General features: G+C 51.7%; 1 protein-coding gene across 1 annotated transcript in view; it reads left to right on the top strand.

Moving 5' to 3' along the window:
- Window positions 1–21,461, top strand: part of WDFY4 (WDFY family member 4) — a 233,556-nt gene extending 212,095 nt beyond the window's left edge. The window contains exons 53-61 of the mRNA XM_068982260.1: window positions 1,038–1,250; window positions 3,814–3,961; window positions 5,843–6,027; window positions 6,926–7,084; window positions 11,022–11,201; window positions 13,043–13,225; window positions 16,441–16,528; window positions 20,006–20,117; window positions 21,124–21,461. Of these exons, the coding sequence (XP_068838361.1) occupies window positions 1,038–1,250; window positions 3,814–3,961; window positions 5,843–6,027; window positions 6,926–7,084; window positions 11,022–11,201; window positions 13,043–13,225; window positions 16,441–16,528; window positions 20,006–20,117; window positions 21,124–21,190 (1,335 nt within the window). The 3' untranslated portion in view covers window positions 21,191–21,461. The remainder of the gene's footprint in view (window positions 1–1,037; window positions 1,251–3,813; window positions 3,962–5,842; window positions 6,028–6,925; window positions 7,085–11,021; window positions 11,202–13,042; window positions 13,226–16,440; window positions 16,529–20,005; window positions 20,118–21,123) is intronic.
- The last annotated feature ends 1,881 nt before the right edge of the window (window positions 21,462–23,342 follow it).

The following is a 23,342-nucleotide window of genomic DNA, read 5'->3' as shown; positions in this document are numbered from 1 at the left end:
AGTTCGTACATAAATATTCATCAGTTTTATTTATACTAGTCAAAAACAACCCAAATGCCTATAACCATAAATGGCTGAACAAATGATACACCCACATGATGAAATATTACTTAGCAATAAAAAGGGACAGATAATGGATACGTGAAGCAACATGAATGAATCTCAAAAGCAGTGTCCTAAGCAAAAGGAGCCAAGCCCAAAGATGTATACTACGGGATTCTATTTTTGTGAGATGTTGGAAAAGGTAAAGTACAGGGACAGAAAGCAGATCAGATCAGGAATCACTAAGTTCTGAAGAGATAAACAAGGAGAAGAAAACTTTTTCAGTTGATATGAATATTCTATATCTTGAGTATAGTGTTGATTACGTCACTGCATGCAATTTCCAGGACACATTAAGTTGCACATTTATGGAAAATTATATTGTATGTAAATTATACCTAAAAAAGAAAAAAGTCCTGGGGGCAGGCCTAACTAGTAACAAAGCTGTGTCTTCTCCTCTGTCCTTCTCCCTTGGCAAGGAGAAAGTTCTTCCCTGGTTCATCCTTGCCTCTGGAAATTCAGCACAGCAGTCATCACACCTCCTACGGCATTGCCCACGTGTGGCCTTCTCAAGCATTACGGTCATACGCATCAGAAAACTAACCCAGCCCAGATGACCTGACTTTCCCAAGCCAGCATCATCAGGGAGCCCAGCCAATTCCAAATGACTGTCCCTGGGTTCTGGAGACCAAGCTTTGGATTTGGGCTCTACTCAGCAGAAACGAATGGTGAACCAGAAATCCAAACACTGGTCCACATTTCCTCTTGCTTAAGGTTATTTTGTGGACTGGATGGGCCACCAGCTTAAGGCAGGATTGCGCGGTCCTTAGAAGGACTGCACATCTTGCTTAGTGCTCATCCAGCCCAGGGAGGTATCATTTATATCTCCTGTGCCGAGAGCATCCTGAACCACACGCCCCCTCCTGATCTGGGCAGAGGGCCCGTGAGTCCATGACACCCCTGTGTTTTTCATGCTCTTTGGGTTTTGGTTCCAGGCTTTGGAAAGTGATTTTGTCAGTGCCAACCTGCACCACTGGATAGACCTCATTTTTGGGTACAAGCAGCAGGGGTCAGCCGCAGTGGAGGCTGTTAATACCTTCCATCCCTACTTCTATGGTGACAAAATGGACCTCAACAGCATCAGCGACCCCCTGATCAGAAGCACCATCCTGGGGTTCGTCAGCAACTTTGGACAGGTGCCCAAACAGGTACAACACCCCGTGATTTTTGTCTTACTTTCTCAAGAGTGTGTGCGGGGTGAGCTTGGATGGAAGAGAGAGTGAGGAGAGGGGGAGAACTGGAGGGTGAATGGCCTGCAGTCGCCTCCCTGTGCCTTGGATTGTTGTCGTTCCCTCACTCAGTTGTGTCCGACTCTGCAAGCCCACGGACTACAGCAGCCAGGCCTCCCTGTCCTCCACTCGCTCCAGGAATTTGCTTAAGTTCATGTCCACTGAGTCCATGATGCCATCTAACCATCTCATCCCCTGCCACCCTCTTCTCCTGGGACTTTAATATCAAGGTTTAACTCTCCGTAACCCACTGATGTCAAGGGAGGTGATGATATCATTACCAATGTTGAAGGCTACCTCCATCTGTGACCCACGTGATAGACACTATGATAAATCCGCACTATTTAATCCTTTATATAGTCTTGTTGTGAAGATTAACCGAGTGCATGAAAGTGTCTGAACTATGATTAACATTCAGACAAGGTTATTTGTGTGATTCCCTCATTGAATCCTCTCTGAAGTTCTGAGTACGGGGATTATACAGATCAGGAAACTGAGGCACAGAGAGGCTAAATAAATAACTTGCCTACACTTGCACCATTAGCAGGAGTCAGGTGAGACCTTGCCGCATCTGGCCGGCTCCAAAAACTACACCATATTGGCCCTGTTGTGAAAGCACCCAAGCTCTGCCCCAGGGTCCCCGGGCCTTTTGCCCCACCAGCTCTATCTGCATCAGGACAGTCCCGTAGAGATGTGAGACTGTGTTCACAATGACATCTTGAGGCCTGTTTAGCTGATCCCAGCCCCGTTCATCTTCAAGCTCCCATTTGGTGTAGAGATGTTTTTTCCCTGAACACAACCATTTGGAGGCAAAAGCATGGCCCCACAGACTGTGGGGTCCCAACCTAAGCAGTCAGGAACCACACCAGAAAATGAATACATAGGCCCAGCCAACTCGAGACCATCTTGGGTAACAGCCTTCCCCATCTGTAACCACGAGGCTTGGGTGGGCTCACCTAATAACATCACTTCTGTCTGGCCTTATTGTGACATGCTCAGGCTCACGCAGCTCCTAGGTAAGGGGAATGTGGAAAGGCTGAAGGGTGACTTGGAGAATGGACTGTATATGCAAATGTGGGTTTGGCCAAGGAAGGCTTTGTAGGCAGGGGAGAATTTCAGGAAAAAAGCTAGAGTAGCTAAACGGTTTCATTTCTTTAATTTTAAAAATATTATACTAGAAATAAATAATCCGAAGTAGTAGCCCACAAGCAAAAATATGTTAATATCAGTAGGATCATGGAATGTACACTCTTTAAATTCTGATTTTAAGTAATGAGATATTATATTCCATAATGTCTTATGGAAAAACTTGAAGGAATTTTTTGACCAACCCAATATGAGCTTCTAAAAAATATTTCTAAAACAATCATCAGAATTAGAATTCCCCAGGTGGTCCCAGCTTGAAGACAAGATCAAATGCTTTGGGACCACGCACTGTTCCAACAAGGGGCTGCGCCTGTGAAAGCCATTACGAGAGTCCAGCCCTGGTGCTTTGGTTAGTCTAATGTGCATGGAGAACGTCCTTTAATGCGCATTTAAAAATCATCTGACTTCTGTTTGTATTGATCACCCACCCGGCTTTTCTAGATAGTGTAGCATCTGGTCCAGGGGTGTGACCAAGGCTCCTCTGAGATCGTGGGGCTGCCTGCTGAGCCCCACCGCTGTCCTTGAGCCCAGCCACGGCCAGTTCCACCCCTATCACGGCACACAGTGGATGTTTCCATCTGGAAGCAGAGCTCTGTGCTGCTGGCTGAAGAAACCAGCCTAGCACGAGCCCAGCCGGGGAGGGAGGGTGGAGAGCTGGAGCAGGCCTCAGCTGCATTCTCGAGCCCAGCACCAAGGATTCTGCCAGGCAGCCTGGCCTTGCACTTCAGACTGTGTCCAGTTATGCAAAAGTTTGGCATGAAGAACAATTTGAGAGATCTAAGAAAAATGAAAATAAGAAAGGCCACTAATGGGGTTAGCCTGTGCTCTTTAGAATACTTGAATGGTTAGGGTTAAAGAATTCTGTGTTGATGCCCAGATGGATGGGCCTGCAGAGAATTTATAAAGAAAAAAAGAAAATATGAGACATAGCTCAAGCAAATGAAGAGAGACGTGCTCTAGGGAGGAAAGGGGGTCATTCTGACCCTTTGGCATGAAAGGTAGCTCTCCCAGGGACCAGAGGCTCCTCAGGGGGCTCGTCATTTGCTCAAGCAGCTGGGAGAAGAGGACAGATTTGGCTTCCAAGAGCATTCTCTGCCAGCCCTGCACCATGGCCTTGAGAAAGTAGCTGCCCCTGACAGAGCCCCAGGCCCCTCTCCTGCAACATCCAAAGGTTGAACCAGATGATGCTGTTTCAGCGCACCTCAGTCAGGAGCAAGCTCAGCCCCAGCAGCACCCAGGGCAGAAGTACAGCTGGGACTTGCCCAAGGATGGCTCCCCTTCTGTCCATCTGTCCTAACAACCGGCACGGTTTGTGTCTGTCTGCTTGCCTCTGCAGCTTTTTACTAAACCCCATCCGGCCAGGACTGCCGCAGGGAAGCCTTCCCCTGGGAAGGACGTCTCCACCCCTGCCAGCCTGCCTGGGCACCCGCAGCCCTTCTTCTATAGCCTGCAGTCCCTGAGGCCCTCCCAGGTCACAGTCAAAGGTGAGCACCTGGTCCTGCTTTGGGTGGTGTCCTGTCCCGGAGCTGTCCCTCCGATGACTGGTGTTCCTCTGGAGGTTCCGGGGTGCAGGCTGGGGCAAAGGCTTGGGGTCTGACTGCCCAACTGTGTCTCCAGTCATATCAGGAGTCTGGGGAGGCCTCTGCTCTGGAAGTGTCTGCGGCCACCTTCGTCACACCCTGACTTCTGAAGACCCACCTGTCTGTCTGTTGAGACAAACACTCCTCTCTCTTTCATGTACACACACACACACACACACACACACACACACACACAGACACACACACAGACACACACACACACAGACACACACACACACAGACACACACACACACAGACACACACACAGACACAGACACACACACACACACACACACACAGACACACACACACACACACACACACACACAGACACACACACACACAGAGACACACACACACACACAGACACACACACACACACACAGACACAGACACACACACACACACACACACACAGACACACACACACACACACAGACACACACACACACACAGACACACACAGACACAGACACACACACACACACAGACACACACACACACACACACAGACACAGACACACACACACACACACACACACACAGACACACACAGACACACACACACACAGACACACACACAGACACACACACACAGACACAGACACACACACAGACACACACACACACACAGAGACACACACACAGACACACACACAGACACACACACACACACACACACACAGACACACACACACACACAGACACACACACACACACACACACAGACACACAGACACACACACAGACACACACACACACACACACACAGACACACACACACACACACAGACACACACACACACACACACACAGACACACACACACACACAGACACACACACACACACACACACACAGACACACACACACAGACACACACACACACACACACACACAGACACACACACACACACACACACACACACACACACACACACACACATGCACAGACCCCTCCTCACCTCCAGAAAAATGAAAGTAAGAAGGGCTGCTAAAGGAGGTTGCTCTTTGGAATACTCAAATGGCTGCTATTAAAGAACTCTGTGTTGATGCCCAGATGGATGGGCCTGCAGAGAATTTATAAAGAAAAAGGGAAACTATTAGAAGAAATAGCTCAAGATTGCAGCCCCTACTCTGGGTCCCGCAGTCGCTGCTGCTCCTGACCACCCAGGTGGGCCTGCAGCCACTGGCTAGGGGCACACGCCTGAAGCAGACAGCCCCCGTGCAGGTCCCAGCCCTGCTCCCTAGAGGAGCTGGGTGTGTATGAAGTCCACCCTGGGGCCTCACTGCTTTGGGGAAGTCTACCTGGAACAGCTTTCTGGTCCCAAGGAGTATAAGGCCTGGCTTGTCAGGGTTTTTTCTCTTGAATCCAAGAACAGTGTCCTTGGCACCTCCAGCCCTGCTAGACCTGATGCCTGGAAGGTGCAGGAAGGACAGAGCCCCGCCCCGGCTCCTCTGGCTTTGTGCTGTCTGCGCTGACAGCCTCGGTTCCTCTTCCTTGGCATCAGCCCATAAGAGGCACTAAAGACCTGCATGGCCACGCACTTCATGTACGTGTTAAGTCTGGGGAGAGACCCAGCGCCCGGGGGCCCAGCTTGGGGCCAGAGTGTAACATGGCCCCTAGAGGGAGGCCCAGGAGGAAGGGACCAGGACAAGGAGTGGCTCCTGCCTGGCTGGGTGTTTGCCAAGTCTGGGTGGGCTCTGCATGGCTCCTCTCTGGGCCCAGTTAAAGCAGGTATTGTCCTTTGACAAATAAGCTCCTCCCTACTGACTGGGGAGCAGATATGTACCTCTTCTCTCTAGGCTCGGAATCCCCCAAAGGAGCCATCGGCCACATCGTTCCTACAGAGAAGACCATCCTGGCCGTGGAGACAAACAAGATGTTGCTGCCTCCACACTGGAGCAGGACCTTCAGCTGGGGCTTTGACGACTTCAGCTGCTGCCTGGGCAACTACGGCTCTGACAAGGCGAGTGGTGCTGCGGTGCAGAGTGGCCCCAGGGCCTCAGCCTGCTGCTGGTTGGGGCAGAGGTGGTCAGGAGACTGGCGAGCCCAAAGCAGCCACAGCTGCCCACACCCCCACTTCCTCCACATGCCTGTGCCCCAGCCTGGGGAGGAGAGGGTAAGCCCAGTGGGCTGAGCCTTCCCCCGTGTTGCTGGCAGTCGCTCTTGTAATAGACATGCCGTCACGGGGGCAGGGTTCTCTGCTACCGGCCGCTCACCTGGCTGCACTGAGAAGGCCCAGACTGTTACTCAGTTTGGGTGGAAAGTCTTAGCAGCCCCTCTGGCCCCTCCTCTGGCTTAGACTCAGAGGGACAAACTGAACATTTTATAGGCCACCAGAAGCAAGCCACTGGGCTACTGGTCCTCCACGCCTGTGCGAGGCCATCCGCTCCTCTCTACCTTCTTGACGTGGCCTCTGGCCCTGTTTTCTGCCCTTGTTCCTCTCCCACCCTAGCACGTGGCATGAATTCCCTGCTCACCAAGCTTTCCCTCCCCTCCCTAGCCTTCCCCCACCTCCTGCAGGAGGCAACCAGCGAAACTGGCCCCAGATGTCCCCACTTCCTGAAAGTGGGCTCTGCCTTTCCCAAGCTTACAAGGCATTTCTGCTGTGTCCCCAAACCCTCCTGCTTACTTGCCTCTTCCCACCTGTTCCTTGGGTGCAGGCGCTCTCTGGAGACATACCTAGGCAGCCTGTCACCAGGGCTTTTCTTGAACAAATGACCTGTCCCTCGGTTCCCACGGCACACAAGCAGGCCGGTGGAAGCAGCCAGATCTGCCCACATCCCCCTGTCGCCCTGTTCCAGCTCCTTGCCCGGTGCAGGCCCTGGCGCCAGTGTTCATCTCACTTGCCTCATCTCCCACAGATCTTGGTGACGTTCGAGAACTTGGCCGCCTGGGGCCGCTGTCTGTGTGCCGCGTGCCCGTCCCCCACGACCATCATCACCTCCGGGACCAGCGCCGTGGTGTGTGTTTGGGAGCTCAGCATGACCAAAAGCCGCGCCACAGGCCTGCACCTCAAGCAGGTGTGGAGCCTCCCCGGGGGTGTTGGCTCAGGGCAGGTGTAGCCCCTCTGGCAGGTTCAGTGTCTGCAGGCTCCAGCTCCCAAGCGCTGAGAGTGCTGCCTCTCTCGGGAGCTGAGAGCGCAGAGGGCACGTGGGTCCATGTCATTCCTGGGCGGCTTCATGTCTTTGGGTGGATTTGACAAGCACACAGGGCTGGTGCTTCCACGGACACCTGCGCCTCAGTGAGAGACGCTGCTTACACATCAGGGCCAGTGAGATCGGGAGATTTTTGCACTAGGAGACATTTTTTAGCATTTTCCACAGGCACTTTTACATGAACAGCCTCATTTTACCTCCTCATTTTACCCTGTCATAGGAATCATTATCATCCCCACTTCACTGATGAAAAATCAAATCGAAGAAGTTAAGTGCCTTGTCCAAGAGCATAGAGTCAGAAAATAAAAGACTGTCTCAGAATAGGGGTGACTGTGGCAGACACAGGAGGAAGAGACCAGGAGGCAAAAAACTCGTCTGGTCTTACCTCGCAAACCACAGCTGCTTGGAATAATTAAACAGAGTGAAACTGACTGCTTACTTAAGGTTCTGCGTGTTAACTGTATTTTTGGAAAGCAGGTACCCTTAGTCCCACTTTCAGATGAGAAACGTGAGGCTCAGAAAGGTCAGATGTGCATTTAACTCTAACTCTAAGCCTTGTGCTTTCCCGTGCATACACTTGAAGTTGCTGGAGAATATCTCTAGGAGACACTTACATCTCCAAATGCAATTCGTGTTTCCATCTGTGTTTTAGTGATCCATACAGCCCCAAAGTGACAAAAAAAAAAGAAAAAAAAAAAGAAGTTAACCATACGAGGCTTGCCACTGACCAGATTTCCCGAACTGGACATGTTACACTTGAACTGATGCTGGGTTTCTCTGGATGCTTTACTAGTCAGTGGAGTCTCCCCAGAGCCTGCCCTTATTCCCTGGCACCACCCCCAGCACAGGCGTGGTGCACAGCAGTGGACGTGCAACAGGCGTGAGGTGAGGGAACCCATGGGTCAGTGCTGAGGGGCTGGTTAACCCTGCAGAGGCCACGGCACCTCCCGAGAGGCAGCTGTGCAGGTCACGTATGAGCTGCCTTCACCCAGACTCTCCAGGGAAGTCCTCCCAAGCCAGGCTTAGAGCCTTCTGTCTTTTCACATCTTCACTTTCCTGACCTGCGTGGAGAGACTGCACCATTATGGGGATGGAGAATCCGCCTCTCCCAGGCATCACTCCAGGGATAAGGGGATCCAGCCGAATCCCAAAGACACCTTGGGGAGCCAGGGAAGTGACCCCCCTCCATCGCCCTTCCAAGGTCCTGGTTAGTGGTGAAGACAGTGTAAAAGCCCCAGTATCAATAGTATAAAATGTAGTTCATCATCCTCTCCTAGCTCTAAATCAAGACAAAAAGGTGGGGGAATCCCACATGCTCTTATTTCCTAAGTGAAATAAAGTACTTTATCATTTACCTAAAGAGGCTAACACAGCCTTGGGGATCCCCCAGACTGGAAGCTGCTCAGAGAAAGAGGTCCCTCCCTTACTTATAGGCTTGTAGACAGAGAGTCATCATTAAATAGCTTCATTAACAGTTTTCTTAAATGTTTTATTTCTAAATATTACAACATGAAAGACATATTTCAAAGTCAAATGATTATAATCCATATAAAAACTTTCATCCTTACATGCTCTGATCCCCAGATACACATATTTATATCCTTCTGATCATTGTGTAGATATGTTGATGCCATTTTCACCCAGCCTATCAAATTGTTTCCGCTTTTCTACAGTTTCTATAATTTACATTTCAATTGTTCCATATTATTCCATCTCCATAAAATTACATTTCAATTGTTTTATGTCAGTGTACCACAGCTTAATAAACCGTTTCTTCTAAAACTAGACAATTACATTGCTTCCAATTTTAACTATTTTAAATAGTGCTGCACAAAACATCTTAGATTGCTGTTTGCTTCTGATTAATCATTTCCTTATAGCAAATTTCAAGAAGCAGAATTACAGAACAGTGACATAATGCTTTCTGAAATGGCTCTGTAGTTTTACAGGGCTACCACAATCAGGAATGCCTATTTCACCACAGCATATCCAGAACAGGGGATTATTCTCAGAGGTTTCTATTTTATTTCATTTTTTGCTCCTTTAATAGGTATAAGGTGATATAGTGGAGCTATTTTAGTTGGCCATTATGAGAGGTATTATTCTGAGAACAGAAGAGCCAATGGAGAACGTTTAAAATTGCTGTCCTTCATTTTTTCCCAGGCCTTTCCAAATAGGGAGTGGTGCTGACTGCCTCCAGGTGCTTTAGTTTCCAGGCTGGTGAGAGGCTTAGAGGTGGGCAGTGCCCACGCACACAGTGGTCCCTCCTTCTCCAATTCTTCCCCCAAGAAAGCAGAGGCCCCGCTCCAGTAACAGGCAGCTCACACAGGCACTGGGCTCCCAGCTGATGTCTCTGCACCCCCTGTCCTCATACCTGGGTCCCCAGGCTGCACGCTCTGGAGTTGTCCTGTCCCTGGAAGTCAGAACTTAGCCATTAGACAGAGTTCATTCTGGGAAGACCACCAGAAAGCTCCTGTCAAGCCCTCTGCTTTCCTCTCTTCTTTCAGACAGTTTTCACTTCCCTAAGTAGCCCCTAAGGTGGCCCCACCTCTTCCATGGGTCACACCCATCAGTTGGTGCCATGTTAGGGTCCATGGGGCGCAGATGGGGACCCGCAGCTGAACTTTTAATTCTTGTGACCAGGCCAAGTGGCCACCTTGAAACAAGATGCGCAACCTCATTGACTCAAATGAGTGAGTGGCAGACAGTCCTGAGGGTGGAGCTTTACCGCCAGATGAGGGGAGAGTCAGGCTTCAGAGAGCCGCCTCTGCACTTCTCAGGCTGATTGCAGAGGACAGCAGGCACATGTGTGCATGCCAGCTCTCATGCCAGGCTGGCCTGGCAGCTGTAATGGAAACCACACTGCAGCCAGCAGCAGCAGCCCAGGGATCCCAGTGTGCCTGGGAGGCGACCCTAGTCCCCCAGGGACACGTCCGTGCGAAGCAAGGCCTCTGGCCAGGTCGGGACACGTGACTATCCATCAGCCGTGGGAAGCAAGGCCTCTGGCCAGGTCGGGACATGTGACTATCCATCAGCCAAGCCAGACCCTCCTGGGCCAACCTGAGAGCCAAGATGAGGCCCCAAGTCACCGGCTGCCGGGCAGCCAGACTGGACATGAACGTGGATCCTTTGGACTTGAAAAGGCAACCCTTTTAAACTATGACCTGACCTCCCTGCCTTCTTCCCAGTTTAGTTTCCAGGGGCACATGTGTTTCTGAGTTCCCTTAGTGTGATGCTCAAATTTGAGCATGCATGAAATTCTCCGGACAGCTTGTGAAAACCCAGGTTTGGGGGCCCCATTCCCAGAGTTTCTGATTCAGTAGACCTGGGAGGGGCCCAAGAATGTGCATTTCTGACAAGTTCCCAGGTGATACTTGAGCCACTGGTTGGGATACCACACGTGACAGACCAGCAACCTTGCATGCTAATAGTGGTGTGCGCCGCTTCAGACTGCAAGACGGTGTGGGAGGGCAGAGGGCATGAGGGGGTTGCTGGGGTCTCCGTTTGAGTGTGATAAAAAGGACTACTGACTCTCCCCTTCTGATTTCAACCCTGGAAAGGGATGGTTCTGAGAAGCCAGCCACACACCCGTGAATACACATGCGCAGGCACGCGCGCACGCGCACACACACACACACACACACACACACACACACACCCGACAAACGCTGGAGTCACTGGATCAGTCTGAATCTCTGTTCTCTCATCTGGGGCCCAACAGTAAAAGGGAGAGTGGACTATCTCCCCGAGTAACTGGATTAGGGCCCCTCTCATAACCTGCGCTTTCATCCCGTGCCCCTAGGCCTTGTACGGACACACACAGGCCGTCACATGCCTGGCAGCATCAGTCACCTTCAACCTCCTGGTGAGTGGCTCGCAAGACCACACATGCATCCTGTGGGACCTGGACCGCCTCACCCATGTAGCCCGCCTGCCTGCCCACAGGGACGGCGTATCTGCGGTTGCCATCAGTGACGTCTCGGTGAGGCTCCTCTTTCTCAATGTCTGTATCCTCAACACGTCTATGATTCTTCATGGTGACATGGTGGGCAGTCCCCTGAGAGAAGACCCAGGGGCAAAGACCACCCCAGAGTGTATAGAGGCCCCAGATATGTGGGATATTCTCTACACAGGCAGAGTGGTGCCATCAACAATCTCAATTTTGGTCTCGATTTTGTTTTTTGCTTCTTTATTTTTTTCCCTCAAGGAGGTGGGCTGGTGGGAGGTGTCTGTTCTGACATGAGCATCGGGGAGCTGGGGAAGGAAGTTGACTTTGGTGAGGGATCTTCTGGGTTTGATTGACTGATCCAGCCAGTTGACTGCAAATCAGTGTGAGTTTAGCAAGCACCTCTGGTCTCCAAGTCAAGAAACACCTCTGCTTGTCCCTCCATGCTGGCTACCAAAGATAAGCCTGTCAGGAAGCATGCCACGTGTGTGTGTGTGTGTGTATGAGAGAATATATATAGATAGTGTGTGTATATATATATATTAGTGTATATATACTGTATATATATGGATAGTATTAAACATATGCTGTGTATAGACGCATATGCCTGTATGTATATCAGTGTGGAGCTTCTACGCTGGAAGCCTCATCGTCGGGTGTGGGGTTCTCTGACTCTGCATCCGCTGATAGGAAACCTGGGGGGCCTGGAGCGTGGATAGACGGAGGAGTGGTATCACAGGAGGAGAAAGAGGTCATGGAGGAGGCTTCTGCTGCTAAATCAGCTGAAAGTGGTGCTCCAAGGGGGCTTCAATCCAGGAATAATATTAGATGGGCAAAAAGAGGATGGATGGGTGGGTGGTTGGGCAGAGGGAGGGATAAATGTGTGGCTAGATGGAGGGTGGGTAGGTAGGTGGATGGATGTTGGCTGAATGGATGAATGGGTGGATGTAACAGGGAAAGCACCAAGTTCTGATATGGAAGAAAATAAATTCATAAGGGATTATGTCCCCAGCCCTTAGAGAAGACTGATATCAGGACGACCACTTGTTTGACTCACCTTGTCCTGGAGCTGACTGAGTTCATGAAGTGCCGGCTGGGTGCTGAGCAGAGATGTGTCAGACATGGTCCCTGGCCTCAGGCAGACTCCACCAAACCACTCAGGAAGGGACATGATGGCGCTCAGCCCAGGGCACCGCAGAGGGGCATGGAGCTCCCAACATCCCTTCTGTGGTCAGGGCAAGGTTCAAAGGCTTAGCCCCAGATGGCTCTTGGGGTCCTTGGTGGGTCCTTGGTGACAGTGATCACAACACCTGGACACAAAATAGGCAAGGAGCTAAGGAACGAGCACTGCAGATGTAGACGTTTCAGGAGATGCAGCGAGCAAAGTTCTCCTCAGAAACTCCCTCCGAGGAGACCCTGCCCTATTTTATGAACTACATGCAGTCATTCAAGCCTCTGTTCCTTGCCCTCCACCAGGGGTCATCCAGAGCTGCTTCACAGGAGCAGAGCTGGCCAGCCAGGTGTAGACCCCATGTCTGGGCGTGGGATGATACCCTGGCTAGGTCTTTTATGCCAGTCAGTAGGCTGCCAGGGAGAGTGCTGGGGGAAGGAGTCCAAAGGGTGAGCCTGTCAGTTTGTGCTGGGGAAAACAGTACCCAAATGCCAGATTTCAGTATGAAAAGAACCAGGAACGTGCCATTCTGTGGAAGCACAGCAGGCCTGTGAGTCCCTGGGAAGAAGTGGATGTCTTAGGAGGCCTGGGAGTGCCTTGCTTGGTCTTCAGAAGATGGCAGGTGGAGGGTGTGCAAATTGAGTGGCTGGACGGATAGACAGGCAGTGATCCCAGCCTGAAGTGAAGCCCCGTCTCACTGCCACAGGGCACCATCGTCTCCTGTGCGGGAGCCCACTTGTCCCTGTGGGATGTCAATGGACAACCATTGGCCAGCATTACCACGGCCTGGGGCCCAGAAGGAGCCATAACCTGCTGCTACGTGGTGGAGGGGCCAGCGTGGGACACAAGCCACGTCATCATCACTGGGAGTCGGGATGGCATGGTCCGGGTAGGTGTGCCTCGGGTGGGATGAGGGCGTGCTGCAAGAAATGCGTTCATCTCTATCTGTCCACTTCTTCTAAGGGTCAAATCTGCAGCCTGCCAGTACCCAAATGCAGACTGCAGAATATAAACATTCCAGACCAGGTCCCTGCAGCATGTGAGGGCAAAGGCAAGGGGTTTTTTATATTAATGTAATACATAAAATTTTATATAACATATACTTCAACAATTAAAAAATGCTCATTGTCACGTTATGAAAGCTGAATGGTCAAATGCATCAGAACATGATTCAGTACTGACGAGAGACATATGGGCCATCCTTTCATTCATTCACCCACTGTCTATCCATCCGCCCATTCATCCATCCACCCATCCATCCATCCACCCATTCATCCATCCATCCATTCATCCATCCACCCATCCATCCATCCACCCATTCATCCATCCACCCATTCATCCATCCGCCCATTCATCCATCCACCCATCCATCCATCCACCCATTCATCCATCCACCCATCCATCCATCCACCCATTCATCCATCCACCCATCCATCCATCCATCCGTTAATCCATCCACCCATCCATCCGTCCACCCATCCATCCATCCACCCATCCATCCATCCATCCGTTAATCCATCCACCCATCCATCCATCCACCCATTCATCCATCCACCCATTCATCCATCCATCCGTTAATCCATCCACCCATTCATCCATCCATCCGTTCATCCATCCACACATTCATCCATCCACCCATCCATCCATCCACCCATTCATCCATCCACCCATTCATCCATCCACCCATTCATCCATCCATCCATTCATCCATCCATCCATCCATCCATCCACCCATTCATCCATCCACCCATTCATCCATCCATCCGTTAATCCATCCACCCATTCATCCATCCATCCGTTCATCCATCCACACATTCATCCATCCACCCATCCATCCATCCACCCATTCATCCATCCACCCATCCATCCATCCATCCGTTCATCCATCCACCCATTCATCCATCCACCATTCATCCATCCACCCATTCATCCATCCATCCGTTAATCCATCCACACATTCATCCATCCATCCATTCATCCATCCACCCATCCATCCATCCATCCATTCATCCATCCACCCATTCATCCATCCATCCGTTCATCCATCCACCCATCCATCCATCCATCCATTCATCCATCCACCCATTCATCCATCCACCCATTCATCCATCCATCCATTCATCCATCCACCCATTCATCCATCCACCCATTCATCCATCCATCCATTAATCCATCCACCCATTCATCCATCCACCCATTCATCCATCCACCCATCCATCCATCCATCCATTCATCCATCCATCCGTTAATCCATCCACCCATTCATCCATCCGCCCATTCATCCATCCATCCGTTAATCCATCCACCCATTCATCCATCCATCCATTAATCCATCCACCCATTCATCCATCCGCCCATTCATCCATCCATCCGTTAATCCATCCACCCATTCATCCATCCGCCCATTCATCCATCCATCTGTTAATCCATCCATCCGTTAATCCATCCACCCATTCATCCATCCATCCATTCATCCATCCGCCCATCTCCAGCTACTCATCTCTCTCGGCTGCTATCCATTCACTGTTCCATTCATCCATCCATTCTTTCCTTGTTGCATTCACCCTTCCATCTACTCATCTGTCCCCTTATTTGTCCCTCCAGCTATCCACCCACCTAACATTCACTGAACTCTGTCTCTGTACCAAGCACCTCATAATAAGGGATCCAAAGATTAATGATAAACAAGCCCTTGTCCTCAAGATGTCATATTCTAGGGGAAAAAAGACAAACAGAAAATGTCCGTATGTGTCTCATGCTATGAGTGGGATAATTAAAGAGAGCCGTGCGTGCTCTGAGGAAGGCCTTGGGGAGAGAAACCGTCAAGAAACCAGGAAGAAAATAAAGGAGAGACATTGAGGTGGGAGAACAGTGTGGGGAGAGCAAGGCACAGGTGGCGTTTCTGAGACTGACAGCAAGGAGGGGAATAAACAAGATGAGGAGCGATTAAGAGCTTTACTTAAGGAACTGTCATTTGAATCCTGCAGTTTTTGAAAGGAAGTGTCAGTTGCATGCCTCGAGGTATTCAAGAAAATGCTCTTTGAATTCTACACGCATTTGTGAAAGCTTACTGTGGGCCAGCCAGCATGGCTGAAACGCAGCCCTATCCTCCAGGAGCCTCCATTCCCAAAGTCTGAGAATCATCACAGAGGTGATGCCTCAGGAAGCAGAATGAATAACAGGGTGGGGGGCCAAGTGGAGAGTGGATGTATTTCCAGCAGAGGAGCTGGCATTTCAGCCGAGCCCTGAGGGTGAGAAGTCAGGGTGGACAGAGAGGGCCGTGCAGGCTAAGGGGTCCGGGTGTGTGGACGGGAGAGACGACACCGAGGAGAGCCCGCTGGGAAGGCCCCTTGCAGGGCCTCGTCTGTGGGCTAGAGGAGCACAGGGTCTCTGCCGAGGGAAGGGCGTCCTGGGCTGGCTAAAACACGAGGAGATCATGAGAGTAAGGGCTGGGTGGGTGGCAGTCTGTCCTGTGGGTCGGTCAGAGGAGCCCGGCTGGCTGGGGGCAGCTGCACTTCCTTCATGGGCCTGCAGAGCAGGGGCACGAGTCCTCAGGCGCTCTGTCCTTGTCCACTCAGCGCACTAACTGAGCTCCCGGGCCGGCCCAGCGCTGGGCTAGACCCGGTGCGGCGCTCACAGAAGCCTGCAAGTGGAGGCTGCTCATTGTTCTGCGGGGAAAGAAAGTCCAGGCTCAGCAAGTGAGATGCCATGTGTGGTCAGCCTGAGGGCGCTCGCCACAGATCTGGCACCATACGTAGAGGACGGGAAGCCGTGCTGCTGGGTGGTGAGGGAGGCCTCTGGGAATGGTGGCAGACCAAGCGGGCACTAGCTGAGGAAAATGACAACGAGCTGACTGCTGAGTCTCGTCCCTGCAGGCAAGGGGTCGGGGAAGTTGCCCTGCGACCCAGGGGTGGGGAGGGAACTCATCCCGCAGGCAAACTGAAGCCTAAGCAGGCTTTTCTGCTGAGAATATGTCAACATCAGAAGTGAAATGGGGCCATGCCCCCTTCCGTCAGGGTCCCCCAGGTGTGGAGGAAAGGACGGCCCCAAGCCTGCAGAGAGGTTCATTGCCCCAGCCCATGGCACGTTCTCTGTTCTGGACAGATCTGGAAGACTGAAGACGTGAAGATGTCTGTTCCCGGGCAGGCAGCGCCAGAGGAGCCCTGGGCTCCATCGTCTCCAAGCCCCAGAGGTAACTGCTATGCTCCTGGTTCCTGGGGGCACCCTTGCCTCGCTCAGCCCTCCCTCCCCTCTCCTCTCCTCTGGCAAGGGCTGCAGCTCCAGCCAGGCCTGCAGAGACCAGGGAAGACAGTGAGTTTCTTGGGATGTTGGCAGATCTCAGGTCAGGAGCACAGTCTTCTGTGAGCTGGTGGTGGAGCATGAATCCATGTTGATAAGCCCCACTGAGGCCCAGCCTCACCCTTCAGGGCCCAGCTGGCTCTGAGATGCTCCTCGGGGCTGTGAACAGTGCTGGTGGTGGTTGTTACAGGGGCTCCCGAGCTCCAGAAGGGGCCACACCCAGCCAAGCTTGGTTTGATGCTATCGATCTTCCTGGGTGACTCCTAAATGCCAAACTCCCCAGCCCAGGACCTGGGTCCATCCAGCTGGCCACTGGCCTGGACTGCCAGGCTGCAGACAGGAGCAGGGATGGCTTTGCTGCATTCCCGGGGAGAGGAAGTGGCTCCATCGGCCCCAGTCTGCCCTGTTGTCCCTGACTCAGGACCCCCTAATCTGCACGGAAAGTTCCTCGAAGTAGGTCTGAGGGTGGTCTGCATCAGCATGGCCCAGGAGGCTCATGAAGCATTTAGATGTGGGTCCTAACCTCAAGGAAAAGGTTGGAGAAGGATGGAGTTCCCATGTCTAACAAGTCCCTGGGTGACTGCCAGTATCAGCAGAGTGAAAGCCGCCACTCTGCAGCAGAGCCCTCTTCGGGGTGTAGCATTTGGGCCTGGAGTAGGATGATCTGACCTCACGTCTGTCACCGTGGCCTCTGGCATCAGCGCCACCAGGACCACGGCCACAGAGCTGGGAGGGACACAGCTGACTGGGAGCAGTCTCCACCACTCACCCCTCCCGTGTGTTCTCGTACTTCTCACGGCAACCCCATGAAGAAGATACTTCGATGAGGCCTGGGTGAGAAGGGGACTGAGGCACGGAGCGGTTCAGCAACTTGCCTGAAGTGGCCCGAAGTGATTAGAGTTCTCATTTCTGCCCCCAGAGTAGACACGCCCACTCCCAGAGCAAGCTCCTCGGCCAGGGCCAGACCATCCCTCCAGGATGAGCGCAGACACAAGCCTCACTCCTGGGAGTCCTGCGTGGCCTCACTGTTGGAATCATGGGTTCTTCTGCTTTGTTCTGCGTCCCGGGACCCATGAGCATCCACTAGAGAGAAATTTCCAGATCATGGAGGCTTGTCTTCTACAGGGAATACCCATTTTCAGCTCATTTCTAGAATGTGCTCCATACCTCCTTGATTCATTTAGCCACTGATGCGTGGATTCTTCATCCACACCAGCAGACACGGGCGTTGGCTGAGCCCCTGCTAGGTCCTAGAATCTACACGGGAATCCCTTCCTTCATCATAATGCCATCAGATGATGCCCTCGTCAGCAGCATAGACTGGCCCAGAATGGTGACCTTACAAGAATCCATAGCCACTGGGGATTCAGTTCACTGGTCCTAAGATCTCTAGGGTCCTTTGGGACCACATGAATCAGCCCATCACAGTGTAAAGAGTCCTGTGCACTCTTAGGAGCTCACAATTCTTCTTTGGAGGACAGAGGCCAAACTCTCTCTCCTGCCCCCACCCATTTGGAGGAGAGCTGGAACAGAGTTCTTATTCTCCCCCTGCTCATGACGTGTTCTGTGGGCTCATGACGTGTTCTCAGTCTTGGGCTCAGCTGACCACTTCTGAAGCTACTGAGCTCTGATAAGCTAAAGGCTTTAGCTCAGTCCATGGTTGATAAGTGGGCGTCTGAGCCAGAATGTCAGCTGCGTGGGTAGGTAGATGGATGAAGGGACAGATGAGCAAAGGGCGTCTCAGAGCCGTTCCGTTGGTTCTGGAAGTGCCAATGGCTTTGTGGGTTCTACTCAGGGTCGACGAGGCTGTGCTCATTGGGAAGGGGCTCTAGTGAGATGAGAAGCAAAATGAACATCAAGAAACCAAGTTCTAGCCCCAGCTCTGTCTCCTGCAACTTTTTCGGTCCTCAGTTCCCCTCTCTGCCAATAGAGGTACTTCCTGTACATCCTAACGTGTAGGAAGCAGATGACAGAAAAATAATACCATAGACAAAGATCTCCTCAACAAAATGCGGGTCATGATTATCATTTTCTCGGATTACTGGGAGACTTCTCCCCTAACACACCGGCCGATGTCACGAGGCACTTACCTGATGGTGTCAGGCGGACAGGAGCCTCCGGCCCATGTCCGTCCTCTGCTGTTTGTCCTGACCAGCCTGAGGTCACCACTGCCAAGTAGAATTAATTGCTCTGCTTGTGGTTACAGTTCAAAGGAGGCTTTGGGTGAAATGACACAAGGGCACAGACATATTCATGGAAATCAGGCTAGGTCACTGCTTAGAGTCAGCAAACCCATGTGCAGCTTTACAGACCTAAGCCACTGCAGGGCTCGCCGTGCTCAGAATGTTGCTTAGAACTGTTCTGTTGGAAGGGGACTAGCCCTCGGCCTGACACCCAGATATTTGCGCATGTCTCTTGGGGTGTATGTTCCTGCATTCCTGGAATAGCTTGAGAGGCAAGAAAGGGGTTCTTTGAGGGCACTGAGGATGCGGGGGCTGCCGCGTTGTGTGCAGATGTCGTCCAGTTTCTCCCTGGAATTCATTTATTTGTCATTTGCAGCCAAGACCAACCCAACTGAGTCCAGTTTATTTTAGGAATCACTCCATAGACTTGGGCTCAATCTGGTACACAAAAAGTCCGTGGGAAAAGCTTGGTTTGGGAACTTATGCACAAACACAAAACACACGTGCATTTCCTGGAGCACAGAGCTGTCTGCCACCCTGGGCCAGCTGGGACAGCTGCGTCGCTACTGCCCTGATGGCACCCAAGTGACCTCACAGTGGCGGGCCCAACTGAGGTCTCTCTACCTCACCCTCCATGAAGGAACTACCCTCTGTCCCCAAATAAGTCATTAAAATGAGTGAAGTAGCAATCACTGAGTTCTATTTTTTGAAAAGAGACATTCTCAGCATTTAATTATTGGTCATGGCGTGAGCGGATTTAGGTAAGTTGATAATGCCGACTTTATGTAATTTATTTTTACTAGGCAATTACAGGCTGCGTTACATCCTGGCAGCAAGGTATTGTGGAGTATCTTATTAAGCATAAAGCCAGTAAACACTGATGAACAATTTTGCTGAACTAGGCATGCAATTTAGAAAGCAATAATACACAAATCCAATTTGGTACACAATGGATACCGCAGCACGTCAGCACATGTAACTATCACAGCCTGCAAATTAAATTGGGACGGCCCTTTTTGCAACAGCACAGGCCAAGATTAAATATATTTTCCCCCTCAATTTAACAAGTTGCTGACCACAAATATAAATATATGTGTATGTGTTTGCGGCCTTGCGTGTGGATGTATACATGCGTATATGTGAAACTGCTCGGCTTTTCTAACTATCCTCTTGCACGTTCCTCATAGTTCACCGGTGGGAGAAGAATCTTGCCCTTTGCAGAGAGCTGGACGTCAGCGTGGCTTTGACAGGGAAACCCAGCAAGGCCAGCTCTGCAGTGACGGCTCTGGCCGTGTCCAGGTAATAACAGCTGGCTGCGCCCAGCCTCCAGCAGAGGGCGCTGTGCTGCCCCTAGGAAGCCCTGGCTGTTCCCCTCAGGACTCTGGGCCCTGGGAGGAGGCCTCACTACAGGGACCCAGGAGCCCAGGGGCCCCCAGCAAGTACAGTAGCAAGATGGCCATGCAGGGCCCAAGAAATGGTTCTTAACGCACATATTCTTGCTGTCTCTTTCTCCCTCTCACTCTCTTGAATATCTATGAATTCATAAAGAAATCCAGAAGGTAAAAGTATATTGACTTGTAAGTTTATCCGAAAGAGGGACTTTTTCCTGAGGTCCCTTGACGATTGTAACGTTTGGTATGATGCTCATCCTACGTTACAGAAATGCCTTTCAAGGGCTCGAAGCCAACGTGGAATGGACGGGTGTCAGACACTACCCTTGGCAGCATTGTTTTATTCTTTACAATTACTTGATGGTAGAACTTAGAATCATTAGCCTGTTCTACACACTAGGCGTGTTAGTCTCAGGGGACCAGATCTTCAGGAGCCCTGTCCTTCTCCCCTCCTGCCCTGAAGTGGGGCACCTGAGTCCTGCTGTGGTGGGAAGGCCAGACTGAGGTGGGTGGCTTAGGGTGGGGTATATGGGAAGGGACAGAAGGCCCTGAGCCCTCATTCTTTGCTGAAGAACTTGCCCTTCCTTCTGCCTACCAGCCTGACTACATAGCTCAAAGGGTAGGAGATACCCCCAAAGATGCTGGAGGGAAAATGTCAGGGTCTTGCCCTGCTCCCCAGAGCCCCAGCACCTGGGAGCGTCCCCTCAGTGCTTCCAAAGCCATAACCCTCCTGGATCAGAGCTCTCCCTGAGTCACAAGACTCTCCCCTGCCTCAGGGGGAGGCCAGGTGCAGGCTGTCCTGGGGTCCTGGCCTGAACCCCCTCCCCCATGTTGTGATGTCCTGTATGCAGTCTGGGATAAGCAGGGTGCACAGGTTTGCTTTAATACGCCTCTTTATTTTTTCTTTTCCCAAGAAACCAGGCCAAACTCCTGGTCGGCGATGAGAAGGGAAGAATATTCTGCTGGTCCGCAGAGGGGTAGGAGGCAGGAGCCGGTGGAGGCGCTGGCACGGTAGCCACGTGCCCCAACAGGCAGCAGTACCAAGTGGAGGGCTCAGACGCAGTGCCTGGGACTCATAAGAAACCCCCAAGGCCTCCCTTCCAAGAGGTCCCCAAAGAGGAGGCCACAGGCCGCTGGAGCTCCATAGCCTGGACTTTGGCCTTGGATTACACAGGATATGCCTCAATAAAACAGACACACATGTGCGTCGGGACCCGTAAGCAGCATGCTGGAAACTGTGGCTCAGGGGTGCCAGCCAGCACTCGCTATTACACATGACTCACCTCTCAAAGGGCTTATTGCACTGAAAGAACATGGGGTTGCTTACTGGGAACTAATGGGGAATATGGTATTGTTATTTTATTAAAACAACTATTTTCCAGATTCAAGAGGGCTCTTGAATTTAAAACTGCCAGTCTTTCCCACCGAGGTGTTTGTGGCTCCACACTTAGGAAGGCAGGAAGGCCTCAGGGACACACAGCCCACTTCTGGAATGCTTCTCAGTGCTCCATTTCCCTCAGTGGGATCTGGCTCCTCCTGTGGTCTTGCTCTGTGTGCAGGGGACCTTGGGGAGCAAGAGAGCACATTCAGGAGGCCCGGCTTCCATGACTGGGCTCAAAACACAGACACGATGGCTGCCCACTGCAGGTGTAAGCAAGTCAGCTGGGAGGACGCACCCTGCCTGAGGTGCCTGGCCCTACTCTGCACACCACAGCAGGCAGTGGGTCCTGGCTGGGCTCGGGCTTAGCAGGTTTTTCTGGGGACCTGTCTTTACAAGGTCAAGGGCCCCAGTTCACATACTGGTTTTATGCTGCAGTTTATCCTGGGAGAATCTGGACTGCCATGTGACTTTTTTCTCCATCTGGAAATACATGGCAGGGGGCAAGTAGTGAGCCCCTCTGAGAAGTTCCAGCACCTTAAGATTCAGGCATCAGACCATGAAGGCAGCTCCCTCATTCTTGCGTCTCCCCACCTCCAGCCTTCCAGAAGCCTTGAAAGGGAATTCACCTGCCTCTTCAGTGAAATCCAGCTAAGGTGAGCACCCAGGGATTTGGGGTGGCAACGCTCCTCAGCTTTAACTCCCTCCCTGCGATTTCCCTTCTAGAGAATACCAATCCTTCCCATATTTCTCTAAGCCCTGCAGATGTCCTGGTGAGTGGCCCATCCCAATTTAGCTCAGGCCTGGGGATAACAAAAAAAACTCAGTGTCTCATGGCCCAGGTTATCTGGCCTCCAAGGGGCAGCGAGTCCATGTAAAGATAAATATTAAGCAAGCAATGGTGGTATGAACTGTGTCAAAAATAGTGAGTGAGTGAAGGGTGATTAGGAAATAGCAGTCTGCCTGTCAACCTCGAGTTCTTTGCAAACGGAAAGATGGAGGAGGAGACTCAGCTCAGGCCCAGAGCACCCCTCTCTGGGTGAGAAGGGCATGTGTCTGACCCCGGGGCCAAGGACCATGCCTCCGCCCATACTGTCTGCATGTGCTATTGGTAGACTGCCCGTTTCCAGTCCCCTAGTCAGTCTGGAGCTGCAGCGGAAAACCATAAACTGAAGTGCAGAGCACCCGCCCCGGGAAGGCCAACAAGCAAGGTCATAAATACCAAGGGCTGTTGTCATGTTTCAAAACACAGCTTTTGTTTTGTTTTAATCTCTTGGATGATGCTGATGTGGGAGTCTAGAGTTTCTGTTATTTACCCCAGGCTGAGAGGTCTGCTGGCCCAAAGGCTGTCTGGGGCTCATTCATTCAACAAGCATTCCCTGAGCTCTGCATTTTGGTTCCCCGGGTCACAGGAAAAAATGGGAGGATGGCGGTGGGTCTTGTTGCTGGGGTCTTGGAGCTAAGATGCTTGGGCAAACAAATGTGACATGAGGTGGCAAGGCTAAAGAGAGATCTCTCGTGTTCTGGGGCACGTCACTCTGGCTGGGGTCACTTGCTAGGACTGCCAGAACAAAGTACCGCAGGCCGGGGGCTTAAACCACAGAAAATTTTCTCACAGTTCTGGAGGCCGGAAGTCTGGAGGAGTGTGTCCTCAGGGTTGACATCTTCTGAGTCCTCTCTCCTTGGCTTGTGGACAGTCAGCTTCTCCCTGTATCTTCACACAGGATGGGGCAGGGAGGAAAGCCCCAGGCAGAG

This window comes from Capricornis sumatraensis, chromosome 10, assembly GCF_032405125.1.
Source record: "Capricornis sumatraensis isolate serow.1 chromosome 10, serow.2, whole genome shotgun sequence".
NCBI classification, from domain to species: domain Eukaryota; kingdom Metazoa; phylum Chordata; class Mammalia; order Artiodactyla; family Bovidae; genus Capricornis; species Capricornis sumatraensis.
Note: the sequence above shows the minus strand (reverse complement) of the source record. Positions and strands in the feature narration are given on the sequence as shown.